General features: G+C 42.5%; 1 protein-coding gene across 3 annotated transcripts; it reads right to left on the reverse strand.

Annotated features, from left to right (window-relative positions):
* CENPI (centromere protein I) lies at positions 1-16,626 on the reverse strand. Of its 3 annotated transcripts, none has more exons than XM_040083999.2 (21): positions 16,498-16,577; positions 14,900-15,213; positions 14,102-14,239; positions 13,645-13,763; positions 12,482-12,589; positions 11,362-11,410; positions 10,990-11,036; positions 10,241-10,330; positions 8,867-9,004; positions 8,452-8,616; positions 8,090-8,210; positions 7,795-7,883; positions 7,393-7,510; positions 7,228-7,292; positions 6,638-6,723; positions 6,090-6,225; positions 5,238-5,362; positions 4,123-4,171; positions 3,763-3,996; positions 2,143-2,184; positions 1-1,354 (listed from the first exon to the last, which is right to left on the reverse strand). In XM_040083999.2, the coding sequence occupies exons 2-21, from the start codon at positions 15,099-15,101 to the stop codon at positions 1,223-1,225; spliced, it is 2,253 nt and encodes a 750-aa protein (XP_039939933.1). In that variant the 5' UTR covers positions 15,102-15,213; positions 16,498-16,577; the 3' UTR covers positions 1-1,222. The 3 variants fall into 3 exon arrangements, with proteins under 3 accessions (XP_039939933.1, XP_039939934.1, XP_039939935.1); XM_040084000.2 differs by having other exon boundaries at positions 16,480-16,569; XM_040084001.2 differs by having other exon boundaries at positions 64-1,354; positions 16,516-16,626.
* Positions 16,627-17,334: the final 708 nt, after the last annotated feature.

Consider the following 17,334-nt stretch of genomic DNA (forward strand, 5'->3'; position numbering starts at 1 on the left):
ATATGTGGAGTTGCTCCTGTTGAAAAAAAATATAATCAGGGTTTTGAAGATCTGTTTCTCTTGACAAAAATTAGCAAGCAGCACTTACACTACTCGAGATAACACAAATGAATGAGAAGGGCAACACTTTAGACATATTAACCAGAGGTACTTGAGCTGAGAACTGTGGTACTCAACCAATCTGATTTTGAGGGGATGAAGAAAGCAAACATCTTGAGTGGCTCCAGAGTCGCTCTCAGGACTGATTCCTTTACTGAATCAAAGTACAGATTCACAATGCAAAATTCAACATTATCTAACCCAACTCTTGAGTGGTTACAATCTTGTTTTACAGCAGAAAAAGAAAGTTCATTCAGATTTTGGAAACAGCTCAGCTTCTACTCAGACTTAAAGCAAAATGACTGGAGAAGATACATTTTGTAAAAGAGATTTTCAAAAAAATAACACATTAGGAATATTTTACAGAACATAAATTATACATATGTACGCAAATAATATACAGCACCTACAGACAAAGGAAAATTACATTTGCACTTATTATCAATATAGAAAACTGTGAGCTGGTGGCAACTGTGTAACTGTATAAGTGCTCAAATCAATAAACCATCAACTGAACACCAAGATTTCCAGCTGTACTAGATCATTATACCCAAAGCTGGCATAGAAAAACCCCCCGTTCTGTAGGCCTCAAAATGAAAATCCATTTCAGGAAGGTCAGCTTGGTCAGCCCGTTAAAAATCATACAGGGTACAACAGGGGACTGGGAAACTCACATTGCTCCAATCCAAGACACACACAGCACCTCTGAAAGGCTGAGGAAGTTTCTTCTTGTTACCTGCTGCTGAGGAAGGCAGAGCAGGTCAGGGGTCAACATTACTTATAAATGAACCACCACTGCTGCTCACTGTGGTTTTGAGATGGAAAACGTTTGTTTCTCAATCAAAAGAGAAACACCAGGGTGAAAAATGTGGATGCTACATAACATGGAGCTCACTAGCTTCAGGCCAGAGAAGTTTAGCAGGGACAAGAGGGGGCTCAGTGTTAGTGAAGCCAGCCTCAACATCTGCGTCTTCACTTCCATCAGAGAGATGTCAGTACAAAAGTGCAGGTAAGAGTATATTGCTCTGTTCCTCTCTTCTAAGGAAGGAAGAATTAGTGACACAGTCCTTTAGAGTCTGCCAGTCTGCTCCAGATGACAGAAGAATCCCAGTGAGTGCCAGGGTCACGTTTCCACATTCCCTGCTTTGCTGCGGGAGGCCTGGGAAACACGGCTGATGCTGCTCTCAATAAAGACCTTCAGCCCCTTCAAACCTTGGGAGTAGAGATATTCCAGGTACCAGTCCCACTTCTTCCCCTGCAAACCAGAAAGAAGGGTCAGGAGTGCAGAACAAAGCTTTACCTTTCCAAAGCCAATTTGAAAAGATCTGCCAGCTCTGCCTTCCTGTGGGACAACATCCACACGTTGTGTGACATCTGTAAATACCCACAGGTGCACTGGGTCACCTGCTGTTCCCAAATGCCCACAATCACACAATACACACTCTTAGACTGAATCATGGTCTTTAATACTGAAAGTTTTTTATAAACCCCACCTCTAGAAAAAGAAAAGTCTATTGGATCACCAGGGAATATGTCAGGAGCTAAATGAAGATGGATATTAAAGGCTTCCTTCCATCACTGGTGGTGATTCCTCCAGATCAGGTTTGAAGTGCACTGTGATATAGGAAGGAAACCAACTGCCACTGCATTTGCTCAGTGGAGGATTCCTGTTCAAAGCTACACATCTGTCTCAGAAATATATTATCAGGCAGAATTTCTATTATCGATGAGCTCTAAGTGCACCAAGAATGTAACTTTTTCTGGAGCTGCAGAGAACAATGAACAGCCTTGTCCCGACACTGCACTGACTCATGGAGGAAATACATAAAATCTCAAGCCACTAGCCGGATACAGGATTTCTCAGGTGCTGATGTCCTCTTGTTTGGCCCCGTTAAGAGACTGAATCAAAACTTACAGCTGGAATTTTTCCCCTTCCAAATTTTTTCTAGAGCATTTGTGACTTTGTTGAATATTATAACCTCATCCTCTTCCACACAGCTGCTGAAAACTGCCTGCTTTATTTACTAAAACAAGAAATCTTACCTTAATTGATTTGAAGTTGAAGGTGACATCATCAGGACGAATCTTAAGGAAAGGGAACAAAACAATATCAAGTCAGATAAAAAGTGTGTCCAGGGTTGCTGGTAACATCTGGGCCCTGTGCTGCAGCATTACAGGATAGCAACAGGAAATATTCACAGCTATCTTTACCACTGTCTCTCCACAGTGTAAAAGTTTCCCTTCCAAAACGTTAGAAATTCACAACAAGAGCAAGAGGAGAGAACTGACACTGAGATCAATACTTGTGTTCCCCCAGTGCTGCAGAGCAGTGCCCTCTGGTGCTCAGCACTGCTGAGGAAAACGTGTCCCTGCAGCTCAGCATTACATCCTCCTGCCTTAAAACACATCTGTCATAGCTGCTAAGCAAAATTTCTCCTAGTTCTACAGCAGGGAGAGAATGCAAGAATTCCCCATGAGGTTTTGGGGTTTTTTTTAAAGGGATTTTGAGGTTGGGCTTTGATGTTTGTTTTTTTGTTGTTGTTATGGTGGTTGGTTTGTAGTTTGGGGTGTTTTTTAAAGGTGCAAAACCTACAAAGAATGAGGAACCTGTGTCAGGGAAAGTTTAGGCTGGATATTAGGAAAAGTTTCTTCCCACTGAGGGATTGGGCACTGGAACAGGCTCCCCATGGAAGTGGTGACAGCACCTAGGCAGACAGAACACAAGAAGTGTCTGGAAAACACTCCCAGGCACAGGGTGGGAGTCTTGGGCTGTCCTCTGCAGAGGCAGGAGTCAGACTTTGATTTCTGTGGGTCACTTCCACTGCAGGACATTCCATGATTTTAGGAAGCCTCAGAACAAAAATTACGTGGACAAAATATGAGATACATACAACTTCTTTCCTTGGCCTAACAAAACCAATCTTTCTTGAGCAAAGACAAAACCTGAGTTTAATCAGCAGTAAGACACAAACTAGCTTGATTCAGGGCACCTAGCACCTAACAAAGGCAAATTTGCCAAGTGTTCCTAACCAGAATTCTTTGCTTCAACTTCTCAGGTTGCCCCTTGCTGCATTCCAGGAGTCACACCTACGCTTGGCCTCAAGCCTGCCAGGGTTTCTCACAACAAACATCTTTGTGCAGCCCTTGGAGAGCCTACAAAACCTGGCTTCTTGGAGCAGCACACACATCCTGGGACAGTAACAGCTCGGGCAAACTGCTCCTTCTGTTCTTCAGCAGCTGCACTGAACACATGAGGGCACCCACAGTTCAAGAGAACTGCTGGCAGAACTCACACCAGACAGGACAGCTCCGTGTTATCTTACCTCTGTGCTTGAAGCAGCTATGTGTATTTCTATTTTAATAAGCCAAAAAAGCTACCACAAGAGCCAGAAAGCACTGCTGACAAATTCCATCATGAACAGCTGTATATCGTTTAACCACGTATTTCTTGACTTTTTAGAGTTTACATATTTAAATCACACTGCCCATTTCGTGGGGCAGAATGCACCTTTGGTAAGGTTTTACTGAAGTGTCACTTATTTCATTATTCAGCTATTTTAGTTCTGTCTTGTAACTGTCATAAGCACAAATTCACATCCTAACCTGCTACATTCATACATTTAACTGCCATGAAAGATCCAAATCTTGGCCCTACACCATTACCTGCTGCAGGAATTGAACAGAGTAGCCCATCATGGCTGGATGATAGACAATGTTAAAGCTGTTTTTTAATTCCTTCACCGCAGTTTTACGCAGCAGTTTATCATCCATACAAAGACCTTGAGGATGAATATCCTTCTGGAATGCACTGGATGTCCACAGGCAGCCCACCATGGCTATTATGTACTGGTTGTACTCTTGGTATGTCTGGTTGCTGAACTTGAACTGCAGTATATTCTGAGCGGAGGAAAGAAAAATCAATAAAAAACATCCTCAAAGATGCCCATTAGTACAACTCCCCTCCACTCAACCCAATTCCTTGCTAAAGTCTGTTCCAGCACATGACAGATGTGTCCACAATACCTTTTTACTCAGCTCATTTTCTTTTGCAGCCACCAAGTTGGTTCGATACCTGAGGAAAAGAAAAACAAAAGAAAGTTAGAGGCCTGTAAATTTTTACTACATGCCTGTGTTGAAAAAAGCTGGAGGAATGTATCAAGAAAACTTATTTCTGCCATGAGAAAGATCATCGAGCTTTATTGGTGAAGGAAAGAGGCATGAAAAAGAATCCAAAGGGATTTTATCACTTGGCAGAGTAAGGACATATCTAATATTACTCTTAAATGATTCACACATGACCAGTTTGCCTGGGACAAGTCACCCTCATAAATGCAACACACAAGAATGGACATCCAGCCTTCAAATCAGCAGAGAAATTCAGTGTGTTTTTAAGAAGGGAGACTTTCATTCAGTAAGAAAAGAAACAGAAGCCACTGGAAGTAATGCAACTTGACAGTTGTTCTATATAATAAGCACTAGCTCCTCTTATTTCCTAGAGACCTTCCTGTCATGTTAATTACCCTGCAGACTCCTTAGAGAAAAAGCCACATGGAGAGCCCTGCACCAGCTGTCAGCAATTGGCCCCTCTTCTCCTCAGATGCAGCCACTGGAACTAACAAGGCCAAGAAGTGCTGGTGGTGGATCCTGCAGAGCAATAACCGGTGCTGTCTTGGCCTCACCAGCAGCACGAGGCAGTCCCAAATTCCTGGAGTTTGGAGGTGGAAGAATTGCTTCCTACTCAGTACATGACAGGATTTGTAAGGAAAAGCTCAAGTGTCGTAGCCAAAGTACAGGAGGAGTGAGAAGTTGTATAGTTGCTACTGTTAATTCCAGCTGGCTGACTTTAGTTCTCTCAAAACAACAAGGGAACTTCTCCCTTCACATATCAAAGAGATGGAAATAATACCAGGAAAGAGGTCAGAAACCTGCTGTTTTGGATAACAGACTGAAAAAAAAAAAAAAGAGTAGGAACTACAGTTATAAAATCCTTTATCATGAAAGCTGGACACAAGTGGAATTTTCACCTTTCCCTTGCACAGCAAGAAGCAGATCCCAGGTTCTTACAACAAAGTCATTTCATTTCCAAAAGACTAAAAGACAAGACAAGGAGTCCCTGCAGCCCACAGCTGTTGTAGTACCTGTACATGATGTGGCAGAGCTTATTCAAGTTGACAGAATCCATGCTGAGCAGTGCTGGGTAGAAAACCCCAGCAGGAGGCATTATCAGCAAAGGCAGGTTGTACTTCAGGTACATGTCACACACCTGCAGGAGCGGAGCACATCCAGGCTGATTATTACTGCCAAAGTAATCATTATTACAAACTCCCAAGGAGGTAAGAGCAACAGAGAGCACAACACTGAATTCCAGCCTGATCCACCAACTTCACCCAGAAGGGAAGGCCAGGGTGTCTTATGCAAATGTTGTTATCCATTAGTTTTGTGAGTTTTTAATGGACAATTCACTTACAAATAGATCCCAGAAGTATCATTGTTTTTTCAGCTATTCCCAGCCTAAATTGTAGGAGCTGTTGCTGTTGTTACAGCATGGCTGGAATTCACAATAAGCACAACTACAGAGAGGACATGAGGAGGATGGAGAACAGACTTAAGGCTATTTGATGCTGTTTAGATTGCCTACAGCACAAACTAGGAAAAAAACCCACATTTCTAAGGAAGCATTTAAGGAAAAAAAAAAATAAAGTATGTTGTTTGAAATTGAACTGATCACTGCTCTTTTAAGTCCACATTAAAAAGCAGGCTATGGCCTAATGTTACTTCTTCCTCAGCTCACCTCTGAATTTAGAGCAACCACTTTCTAGCAGCATATTTAGTCCTGCCTGTGGATGCAACAACAGCAGCTTCCACCTGTAGATCTACCAAGTATTTGGAATATTCTGGCACTTAATCACAAAGTTCTGGTGCTCTAGCTTAAAAATGCCAACAGCCTTAGGAGTACTTGCAAAGAAAGACAAGATGACCGGGATACACACCGTCCCATAGAAATTCAGAATGAAGTACAGCAAGAACGTGGAATTGTTCTCCAAACGCAGTGCAACAGTGGAGATCCACCCCACAAAGTGAACCAGTTCAGCCACCATGTTCACTAGTCCAGAGAGGGTGGTGCTCCTGCAGCAATGACACGGCACAATGTTACAGACACCTCTTTGCAAACAGCAGCGTGGAAAACGGTAAAGCGAAATTGAAGTTTATGCTTTTGCCCCGGCAAATCCTCAACAACAGACACTTGTTCTTCAATGCAGCCAGTAAGACAGTTATCAGCACCATTATAAACAGCCAGATGTCAGTGTTAGGAGGATTTTGAATTCTGGACACTTTAATTTCCAGTGTCAGCAGAAACACCTCTAAAGAAAGACAAAGAACAGGCCTGACAAGGTAGCTTACAATATAGCAGAATCATAACAGCATTATCAAGCTTCTGGTTGGTCTTTAAGCTGGCTGTTAGGGCTAGACTATAGATCTAAATACACTGGAGAGCAGTGCACAGAACATGGCTGACATCCTTTAAAGACAAACTTACGAAGAAGAAAACTCCGAATCCACTTGAATCACATTGCAATTTAACCAGTTCTGCAACAGCTCTTTCAGGCACTCAAGAACACTGCACTGCAATAGGCAAAAAGAAATCAGGTTGATGACAGTTTATACAAATTAATAATTCAGAACAAAGAACGCCCGGAGAATTGGCATATCCAAGGAAAGGTACCAGGAGTTTCTCAGGGGCAGTGACATAGTTGCATGGCCCCTAGAGCTGAATGAATGTGGTGTATATAGCCTTTCCTGGAGAATGTGAATTTTAATCAAACAGTTTTAACAAGTAGTTGAAACTGCAATAAAACAAATGAACTGTTGTGTGCTATCAGTTCTTTTTAAGTCCAGTGCCCCAGCTTAATTTAATAAAAAATTAAGCTTTTACTAAAAAAAAGGAAGATATCTTAAAGGCACCAGTTTCCTAAAGAAGTTGAACTGTAAGTATATATTTTGTCCTGTTTGGGCACAGACTTCTCAAAAAGATGTTTCTTATACAACCCCTCAGACTGCTACACCCAACACAAGTACAGAGAGCAGTATCAGCTAGAAGTTAACAGCCATTGTATTCATTTAAATTACCTTAAAGTAAATAGATGATGTGAAAAAGAGCTGTGCCAGGGGATCATAGAGATATGACTTAATATCTAAAAAAAAATGAGAAAGCAGCATGATATCAGTGCACAAATTCTATGCCCCAAGATACCCCCACTGTCCAAGCTCAGCCAAAGGATCAGCAGCACATACCAGAGAAACTGCTGAGGGGGATCCAGCTCACGAGTCTGAGGATTTCTGAGCGGCAGCAGAAGCCATCCCAGAGAGGAAGGGTCTTATACAGGAACTCTTCACAGGCAGAAAATCCCTCCTGCAGAGGCGGAAGAGAAGCATTCAAAAATTCATCTGACTGCAGCTTGGCACGCTCACATCACTCTGGAGAAAGCAAGAGGCTTACATATCCTTCCTGCCATCCTTGCCAGGATATTCAAATTATCTTTCTTACATTATTTTTCCTGCAGAAAGTAAGGCCATTTCCAGACTTGCCACCGGTAAAGGTATTTTTATCACTTGGGTCATTGTCTCAGAAATACTACAGGAAATAGGTAAGCGCCAGAAGTTAAGGGAAGACTTTGTGAAAAAACATGCACTTACCTGCAAGAAACATTCTGCCTTGTAGATAGTTTCCAGGAAGCTCTTGAATTCTTCTTCATTTGGGTTATCAACCACACACCAGGTGCATTCTGAACAGGAGAGAATAATGTACTTGAATATGAGCACAGCAAGAATGAGCACAATGAGAAACCAAATTCAGTTCTCCTCCAGTAGCTGTTTTAACACTCTGTGGTTATCACTGTAAATCTGAATAGCAAAGTACCATTACTGAAAAGTGAAAAGCCTCAGAAATCCTTTAGCTCCCTACCTCACAAGGTAACACTAAAGTTCCTACCTTCCTGGAGCATCTGGCCCATCCAATAGTAGAGCCTCAGGTAAATAGATTCCTCTTGTGCACAATTCATGTAATGAAGCAATAAGGGGCTTGTTAGCACTGAACCCATCTGGGCAGGAAACTGCAAGAAAAAAAGAACAGAAAGAGTTATTCAGTATTTACATCAATAAACTGCCAGAGGATCTCACATCCAATCTTTTTACCAGCAACAAGATCACTGCCAGGACTCATCCAGCATCCTCAGTTAGGACTAGATGCTCTGCTAGAATTAGATAGCCCACACACTACTCAGATATAAACAGGGCATAAGGGAACATCCTTTGCTCTCCCAAAACATCCACCAAGACCTTCCTGAAACTCACCTCTAGCCGGTGGATATTTTGTAGGAGCTGAGGGAAGGTCTGCAGCTGCTCCACTGGAAGAGACACATCTGTACTGTACAAACAAACACTGTCCTCTTCCCCAGCCTCTTCTAAATTACTTGTGTTTGAACTGCTTGCAGGTATAACCAACTGGGCGTTCCATTTCTGTAGAAAGGAAACACAAGTGACTCAGCTTCCAATGTAACTGGCTGCACTCATAAACAGCATTCCCAGAAAGACCCAGTTTTACAAAAAAGGTATCCAGGCTTTCATTATAATGGATTGTTGCATTTCTCTGTAGTTTCTCCCCCCTTTCCAGTGCCAAAATAAAGCCATAGTCCCATTATTTGCCAATATTCACTATGAAAACCACTACTTGGCACCTCCTAGGGTGTGCCTTAGGCCCATAACATACCCTTTTTCGGGTAGGTTTCGACCGAGGTTGAAGTGTGCCTAAAAACTTTGCCTGGGACAGGGGAGAGATTCCCTGGTTTCTCTGCCTTACTGCAGTGATTGCTGCTTTCCATGGGCCCTCTGAATTCTTGAAGTAAGTCTGGAAACAGAAATCAGACATCCATGCAAGAAGCCAAGCTAAGACAAAGCAACAGAAAGATCGGTTTCTATTCTGATAAACATCACAATCATGTAGAGACACTAAACTCTACTTGACAGATTCCCACAGCACAGAATTCTCATCCTTCCTCAGTTTCATCATCTTTGGTCTACAATTCAACAGCTGGGCTTTTATTTCCTGTGGGAAAAAATATCCCCCTTTTCAGAAGGGATCTCCAACACTTCTATCTTATCTTAATTCAAACCAATCATCAGTTCTTAGATTAAATCTCAAGTATACATTTAAATTAAACATGACTGAGGTATGCTCATGCAGTTAGTTTCCTGAATTCAGCATCAGTGACACCCAAATAACAGAACAATGCCAAATACTCAAATTAATGTAGATATTCCTATAGGAAATTGGAAAAGCTAACACCTTTTCTGCACAAAAATCTTTTTTCAACAGATGACTGTGCAGCACAATGCAAAGTATAAATTTAGAGAACAATGTAAATATATAAGCAGATTGAAATAAAACAAGTTTTATTTTATAGAAAGTCAACTTGCCTGCATATAAATTAAAATGTCTGTTCTAAAAAAAACAACAAAAATATTAAACGTTTAAGTCTATCCCACCGAAAGAAAATTTTGTTGCACAATTTAGGTCTCACCAGCTGCTGTTTTCTCTTATAGATCTGGTTCTGCTACGTGTTTCTACTTGGTCAAAGGGCTGAGCACACACACAGGCCTCTCAAAAAGGGGAATAATTTTCTGCTGTTCCTCACAGCTCTGACAAATCAGTTCCCTGTGTTTTTTACCTGCTTTTTTCCCCTCTCCTATGACACAGACTTTCCAAGTGCAGAGCTACTTATTGACTTCCACCATCATGTGTACTTGAGACTGGCAGCAATTAGAACAAAGCCTTGACAAATTAGACAGCTTGTTTCCTGCAGACTCTAATATTGTGCGAAACTAGTCAAACCCAGCAGGAACACCAAAAGAAGGATTAAAGTAATCCTTAAAATAAAAAGGTAGATGTCATTCCTTACCAAACCATCTCATTATGCTGAAAAGGAAACAAGGCAAGGAATCCTCATCTAAACCTGATTTTACTCAGTGAAAAGAGAAAATAGAATTAATCTTCACCAGTAAATCTACTATAGCTTAGATAGAAAGCTCCATACAAATACTGCAGTAAATCCTGGTTTTGAATTGACTAAATCTAATTCCTTACCTTTGTTTTCCCAGGAAGGGTTATGGACACCTGTTCTGGGCAGAAAAGCTTGTAAAGTGACAGCAGAGCTTGCAGATGAGACTGCACTCCCTGTCAAATAACAAAACAAGAGGGAAAACATACAGGGTGTGTTTTTAATATAGAAACTGAATGCTGCATTTTAGAAGCAAAAAACCCCAGTGAGCAGCAAAAGCAAAATTTCTGGATCTACACCTCACCAAGTAACAGTGACAGAAACAACAGAAACTGGGTCAATGAAATAACTGTAGGAAGAGGAGTGAAGACCTTTATGATGTCATAACTGATAAAAAGGAATTTAACAGTCAAAGTGATAAAAAATAGTCTTCTGCTGTTTAAAAAATATATTATTATAGCAACGAGTTTTTCTTTAAAAAAAGGGAGCAAGGTCCTCTACAATCATACATTTTTCAGTCATTTTTGGTACCACTTGAAAAAGGAGGATGAATAGAAAATTAAAGACTGTAATAGATAAATGAAGCTGTCCCTTGCTTCAGAGATTTCACCATATCTGGTCACAAAACATTCAGCTTTGCATGTGTCCCTGCATGTGCTCACAAAACACACCTGAAAATTAGGGATGCACGTGCAAGAGGGAAACTTTGATGCTACAAAGAGTAAAACTTAAAATTCCAAGTCCAGCCACTCTTCTCCACTCCATAAGGACATTAGTCTTACAAAGTGCATAATCAACCACAGTTCAAACCCTACAAGATCTGAAATAAACTCACCATTTTTGCTTGGAGGTCAAGCAGTCTCCTAATCCGAAAAGGCTTGACTGGAAATACAATTAAGAACATAAAGGATTTAAAAAAAAAAAAGTATCAGTCATTTAAGCAAAAGTTATATAAGCAACATTTTTATTATAAAATCATGACGAAAGGAGCAGAACCAATAATTCTTATTTCTAGGGTAATAGAGAGGTTTCCAATTCAGCAAGTGTTACACAAAGTTTTGCCTGAACTACCACTCATTCTTCCTTGCACTAAAAGCACAATATTGGCTAATCATTGTATCAGCTGCATTGGAAGAAAAGGCAGTATCAGCAAACAGAATTTAAAAAAACATAAAATGGTGTTTCAGCTCCCAGAGATGAGACTCACCATTTTCTTTCCTGGTCAGCAGGTAGAGCAGGTGGCAGACGTAGGGGCACTGCAAAGCAAAGGCAGCCATGAGCTGTCCTGCCGCTGCAGCCACACAAAAAAGCAGCACAGGAGACAGCCCCGTGTATCAACTTCATCTAAAACTTCATCTGCACTGTGAGCAGTCCTGACAGGAACCAAACTATTTAATTAACTTGGATCGTTTCTTTTTGGAAAGTGGTCTAGGAATTACAAGAGTCAGCAGTGAAAGTGCAATTACATTTTCAAAAGGAAAGGCACCTTTGAACCAACAGACTTTTTCAGAGCTTTTAACCGCAGTTGAGGCTGTAAAGCGTCTTAAATTAGTTTCAAACCAACTCTGGTGCACTTTCCAACTGACCCATCATGTCTGAAAAAAGCTATTTAAACATTAAGAAATCCAGTTTTATGGAAAGTTTATAACTAAAGTTAATCTAAAACCATTAAAAACATCACAAGAAATATAACTCAGAGCTTTGGGAACTTGTTTTAGCCATAAAATATCCTAAACTGAAAGAAGATTAACAAAATTTCATATCTAGCATGACTGCCAAGATCTACTCTGCATCCAAACACTTTGAAATGCCTTGATTTTACAGATGCCATATGGCAGAAATTGCCTGAATGCTTGTTCTCTTTTAAGCCATATTTCAAATTAATTAAGTAGAACAGCAATTAGTTTCTCATCTTATATAAACACTGCTCTAAAATGTTGGATGTTTTTTTCTTTTTGCCCAAGGTATACAAGTCAGTTTCTGCCCAGGAGCCGGAGATTTTACCTGCTGATGTCTGACAATCCCAGAGATCACTGACACTCTTGGGAATTTGGAATAAATGGTCACACTCTCTGTGATACAGCACAGCAATTCTTGGAAGCATGCTTAATCAGACAGAGCACAGCAATCTTACAGTACTTGCCTGTTTATGGATCTTAATTACCCAGCAATCTTGTAATGCAAAGAGAAAATAAAAAAGGAAATCCAACCATCGGAAAATGATCTCTAACCAACACCCACTCCAGACTAATTCTAGCATTAATATGCATACTAATGAACATTTAGGTTTCTTTTGTCAGTTCCGTATGTTCTTCAGCTCTACTTACCACCTTCTCATCTTGCAGGAAGGAGAAGAAGAAACCATAGAGGGCATTAAGTTGTTCCTTTTGATCGATGAGGTCAAACACTGTGATCAGCCACTTTAAAAAAAGCAGCTGCAGACAGGGGAAAAAAAAACCCAACACATTACTTTAAGAGATGGGCAAAAGCAAGGCAGAGGAATCAGAAGCTAGCTCCAGAGACATGATCAGTAAGGATACACACCCTTCTCAAGGAGAGGCGCAGACAAACAGCTCAGGGGTAATTCAGATGAAGAAAGTCTGACAAGGGATTCACCAGGTAAACAACTGGCCCCATCACTGCTGTTGGCAACTGGGTTTTTGTTTCCATAACCATGGGATCCTATTTGTGTAGCAGTGGTGACTGAGAGAGAGGGAATCCAAGAAATGGGACACACGTGGGCTCAGCCTGGAGAAAAGGAGGCTCAGGGGGACCTTCCCACTCTGTACAGCTCCCTGAAAGGAGGCTGAGGCAAGGCAGGGGCCGCTCTCCTCTCCCAAGTACAAAAGCGATAGGTCAAGAAGAAATAAGGAACAAGTTCTGCCAGGGAGGTTGAGATTGGATAATAGGAGAAATTTCATTACTGAAAGAGGTGTCAAGCACTGGAACAGACTGCCCAGGGAAGTGGCTGAATCACCATCCCTGGAGGGATTTAAAAGATGTGCAGCTGTGGCTCTTGGGGACATGGCTGGCTTGGCAGCAGTAGGTTAATGGCTGGATTCTGTGGTCTTAATGATTCTATCACCAAAACCTTTGAGCAGACCACGTGAACATAAAAAAAGACTCTTTTCCTAATGTTAAGTCATGTTGCCACAACCAAGGTGCACATAACCTATGGGATACCTCACTGAAATTAAAGGATGCCTCACACAGCAGACGTATTTCACAGAAATGTTGGTGGAGACACCATTCCTGAGGAGTCCAGAGACACAAGACAAGCAGGAACCAAATCTCCACTGACACTTCCAATGTGTTTCTTTAATGTGTTTTGCCATTCCAGCAATGGGCATCTCTGCCAGTCTTGGTAAATGACAGTGTCTTGTGTGACAGCTTGTACATTAAAACTTCCGGATTTTTGACTCCTCAAAATACCCTGTTCTTATGGTTCCTGTGCAGAAGCAATAACTACTGTAAACATTTACTACGTTACCTGGACGTTGCCTGAGCATTGACCAACACAGAGCCAAGACACAGCTGTAACCACTGAACTTTCTGGTACCACTGAGGCAGGAATCAGGCTCTTCAATATACGAGTATTCACTGTATCAGCTGGGAAAAAAAAACCCTATTTCAATTAAGATGGCACTCATGTATCAGGTTCTTCAGTATTGTTTTGCAGCTTAGGTCAAAATTCCCTCAACAAAATTATGTAGAGCTTCTTTGCTCAAAGTAATGGTGCATAAGAATTTAGTAAGGACCTACCAATGACTAAAAATGATGACAAATAATTCATTCCAGCTTAACAAAAGAAAATGGAAACTACACTGAAGCATGCCAGAAAAGTTAATTTTATGCTACAGTACCACAAACACATTATCTCAGCAGGTTTGAGTAGAGGGGAAGGGCACATTCACAGAAGATACACCAGCAGAAGAGAAATGCTGTACCAAATTTGCCACTGAGCGCCACGTTCAGCAGTGTCTCAAACACTTCAGGGGGCAGCCCTTGTTTCAGGGCAGTGCTTTCCACAGCATCCAAGTGTTTCTGCAGAACACTGTTCTTCTTCAGTGCAGCATCGTCTTGAACTAAGAAAAACAAACAGGACAAGCACAGGATGAAACAACTTCATTATATGAACAGAAATTAACTTAAAGCTTGTATGTTCCTGTACATATTCCTTTTTCTGACATAGTAACGGCAGAAAAACTTTTAAGACGTTAAAGAAACATTACATAGCTCAGGCATTAAAGAGGGAACACAGAAGTAAAATTATTCTATAATTATTAATATTAAATAAATATGTAGAGAGACATCTTAAAAGAGCACATAGTGACAGGAGGAGAGGAATGGCTTCAAACTGAAGGAGGTTTAGATGGGATATTGGAATAAAATTTGATATACTCTGGAGTACAGCAACAGAGAGAGCAGTGAGGCCCTGGCACAGGCTGCCCCATCCCCTGGAAGTGTCCAAAGCCAGGCTGGATGGGGCCCTGAGCAATTTGATCTACTGGAAGGTGTCCCTGCCCATGGCAGAGGGGTTTGGTCCTTCCAGTCCAAACCATTCTGTGCTATTCCTCTTTTTTTTTTTAATACAGTAGTAACACAAAGCTTCCAAAACATTAAAGAAATAATGTATAGCTCAGGCATTAAAGAGGGAAAACAGATAAAAATTCTTTTTTTTTTCTTAATTAAGAATATAGTTATTATCTTCCCAATCCTAGACAGCCACCCAAAAATCCTCTTACTTTCCTCCAAGTAGCTCAAAGCTTCCTCTAGAGACCCCTCCTGGCTATCATATTTCTGATCATTATCAACAGACTGATGATTCTGCAGACTTTTTTCAGAGTCAACTCTCCCTCCTTTTCGCCAGGCAGAGAGATCAGTTTGGCTTGTTTGGTCAGCGTGCCGAGGCTGCTTTGGGATCCTGGAACCCCGCGTTCGCTGCATCTTTTCACACTCCCAGCTGAGACTGGAGAATTCTATTCATTTGTCACGAGAGAGCCAGTCCTTCATTAGGCAAGAAAAGAGATCAGCTGAGGAACGTCGGAGAGCTGGTTCCCTGCAAGGAAAAGAAACGTGCATTTTCCTGACAAGCAGCTTTTTCGAGGCATACTGCATAACACGAGAGTAAATTCAGAAGGAATAGTTTAGGGCTGACTGCTCCCCAAAAGATCAGTCAAGATCCTCAAAGATGCACAGACAACAGCATATCAAAACTCTCATCTTACATTAAAAAAGAAAAAAATCTTAGAGTAAAAATTACCATGAGCTCCTTTCAAGTTAAACATTATCTGATACAATCTTACATAGCATTTTGATAAAAAAAAATCAACGTAACAAGAAAGTTAACAAAACACAACCAAGTTTTCTGCTGAGCTACTTTTGTACACAATTCTTTTCCTTGTATTGCATATGCCAATACAGCCAGCCAACAAGTCACGACTCTCTGCAAGGTTATGTACAGATGTTAGAGGATCATGACAATGCTTTTCCTCCTATTCCACAAAAATCAGATTCTTCTGCAGCCTTCCTACCAACCATCTTGGATTGGAAAAATTGAGAAACTTGGGTAAACTTCCAAATGAGGCACAAGAGCTACCAACAGTGCCAAACTGCACAGCAGTGTGTGAAACACAGCCACAAAAAGCGGCATTTTCTCCTCAGTATGCTGGAGAGATCAACCTTTTACCCACAAAATAGGAAATTTTGCTACAGTTTCCTGAACTTGGTAGAGTGAGCACCCCTGTTCCTGGATTGCTGGAACCTGTCTTTCCTGACACAATAAAGAGAATTACATTCAATTCATACTCCCTCTCCACCTCCCACTTCCTCACAAGGTTAAAATCATCACTATTTCTCTATAGGCTTGTTTGTTGCTTGCCAGTGCAACAAATCTCAGTGACCACACTCCGAAGTACAGCAACAGCTTTCTCCCAGCTCCCTCAGCACTTTCTCTAGACGTGTTTTGTTTCCTTTTGTCCTACAGGAGCTCTTCCAGAAGGGTTTGGTGAAGAAGAGAGCAGCTGGAAGGGCAGCTCTGGCTGACAGCGAGCCCAGCCCTGCGCATCCCCTCGGTGCCGACACGGGGAGCGTGGCACCAGCACTCCTCACCCTGCTCCCCACAACCCCTTCCCCTGCAGCCCCCACCGCGACTCCCCCGAGGGGAGCATCCCGAGGGGACGGAGGGGGTGAGGGCTTCCAGGCCCAGCCCAGCACGGAGGCCCCGGGGTCCTCAGAGAGGCGGCGGGACCCCCCGGCCCTCAGTGGGGAGGCGAGCTGGGGGAAGGAGGGAGTCACTGTCCACCCCCTTCCCACGGCCACTGACCATTCCGGGACAACTGACCCTGCCACGGCCACTGACCGCTCAACGATCGCCACCCGCCGCCTCCAACCGTCCCCGCGTTCAAACCCCGCCGCCACCGCCCCGCGCATGCGCACTGGCCGCACCCTGCCCCTCCGCGTGACAGGCGTGTCCCTCCCGCCCTCCCAGCCGCGCATGCGCAGCGCCGCCACAGCGCGCCGCGGGCGGGAATGACGGCGGCGCTTCCGCCCTCCCTGCGCCGGGCGCTGCTGCGCATGCGCGGTCTGTGCTGGGCGGGAATTCCCCGTGAGGGGAACAATTCCCTCCCCTCAGGTGTTTCCTTGTCTATGGGGCTGGGAACGGCGGCATAAAATTACCTTGTAAAAAAAGAGAATGGACAGGGGAAAAAAGGCACATATACAGCGAGGCAGTAAGCCTGAGGCCGACCGGAATGGAATGAGGGGCGTGGAGATAAAATAGAAAAGCGCACGGGGGAAAAAATAGGATGAATTAAAGATCTTCAAAAGGAAGAGTAAATTAGCATCGAGGTCTTACAGAAGGAGTGGATCTGTTCTTGTCACTTCCAGCGAGCACAGATGGCTGGAAGTGTCCAAAATTAGCTGTTTAACGCTGGGGGGAAGTGATAGAGGTCAGCCCACTAAGATAAATACAGAATTCTTGTTTCTGGGCTCCAAGATGAGTTGTCTCGCTCTGTAATAAAGAACACGCAACCACCGCTGCGGGTCAGTTGTTCATATCCCTGCAAATGTGAAAAAACGGGGGTTTTTTTAGTGTTCACTGAACAGTCTGAAGCTTTTACAGAGACAGGCTTTGCTCCACGGGATGCTTTATTACTAATATCTCTACAAGCTTCGGTGA

The sequence above is a fragment of the Hirundo rustica genome, chromosome 21 (assembly GCF_015227805.2).
Source record: "Hirundo rustica isolate bHirRus1 chromosome 21, bHirRus1.pri.v3, whole genome shotgun sequence".
Taxonomy (NCBI): domain Eukaryota; kingdom Metazoa; phylum Chordata; class Aves; order Passeriformes; family Hirundinidae; genus Hirundo; species Hirundo rustica.

Coding starts and splice junctions, on each gene's coding strand:
- CENPI (XM_040083999.2), bottom strand. CDS start 15,101: ATGCAGCGAACGCGGGGTTCCAGGATCCCAAAGCAGCCTCGGCACGCT. Junction 7,884..8,089: donor GGGCCAGATGCTCCAGGAAG/GTAGGAACTTTA, acceptor TCTCCTGTTCAG/AATGCACCTGGTGTGTGGTT. Junction 7,293..7,392: donor CCCCCTCAGCAGTTTCTCTG/GTATGTGCTGCT, acceptor ATTTTTTTTTAG/ATATTAAGTCATATCTCTAT.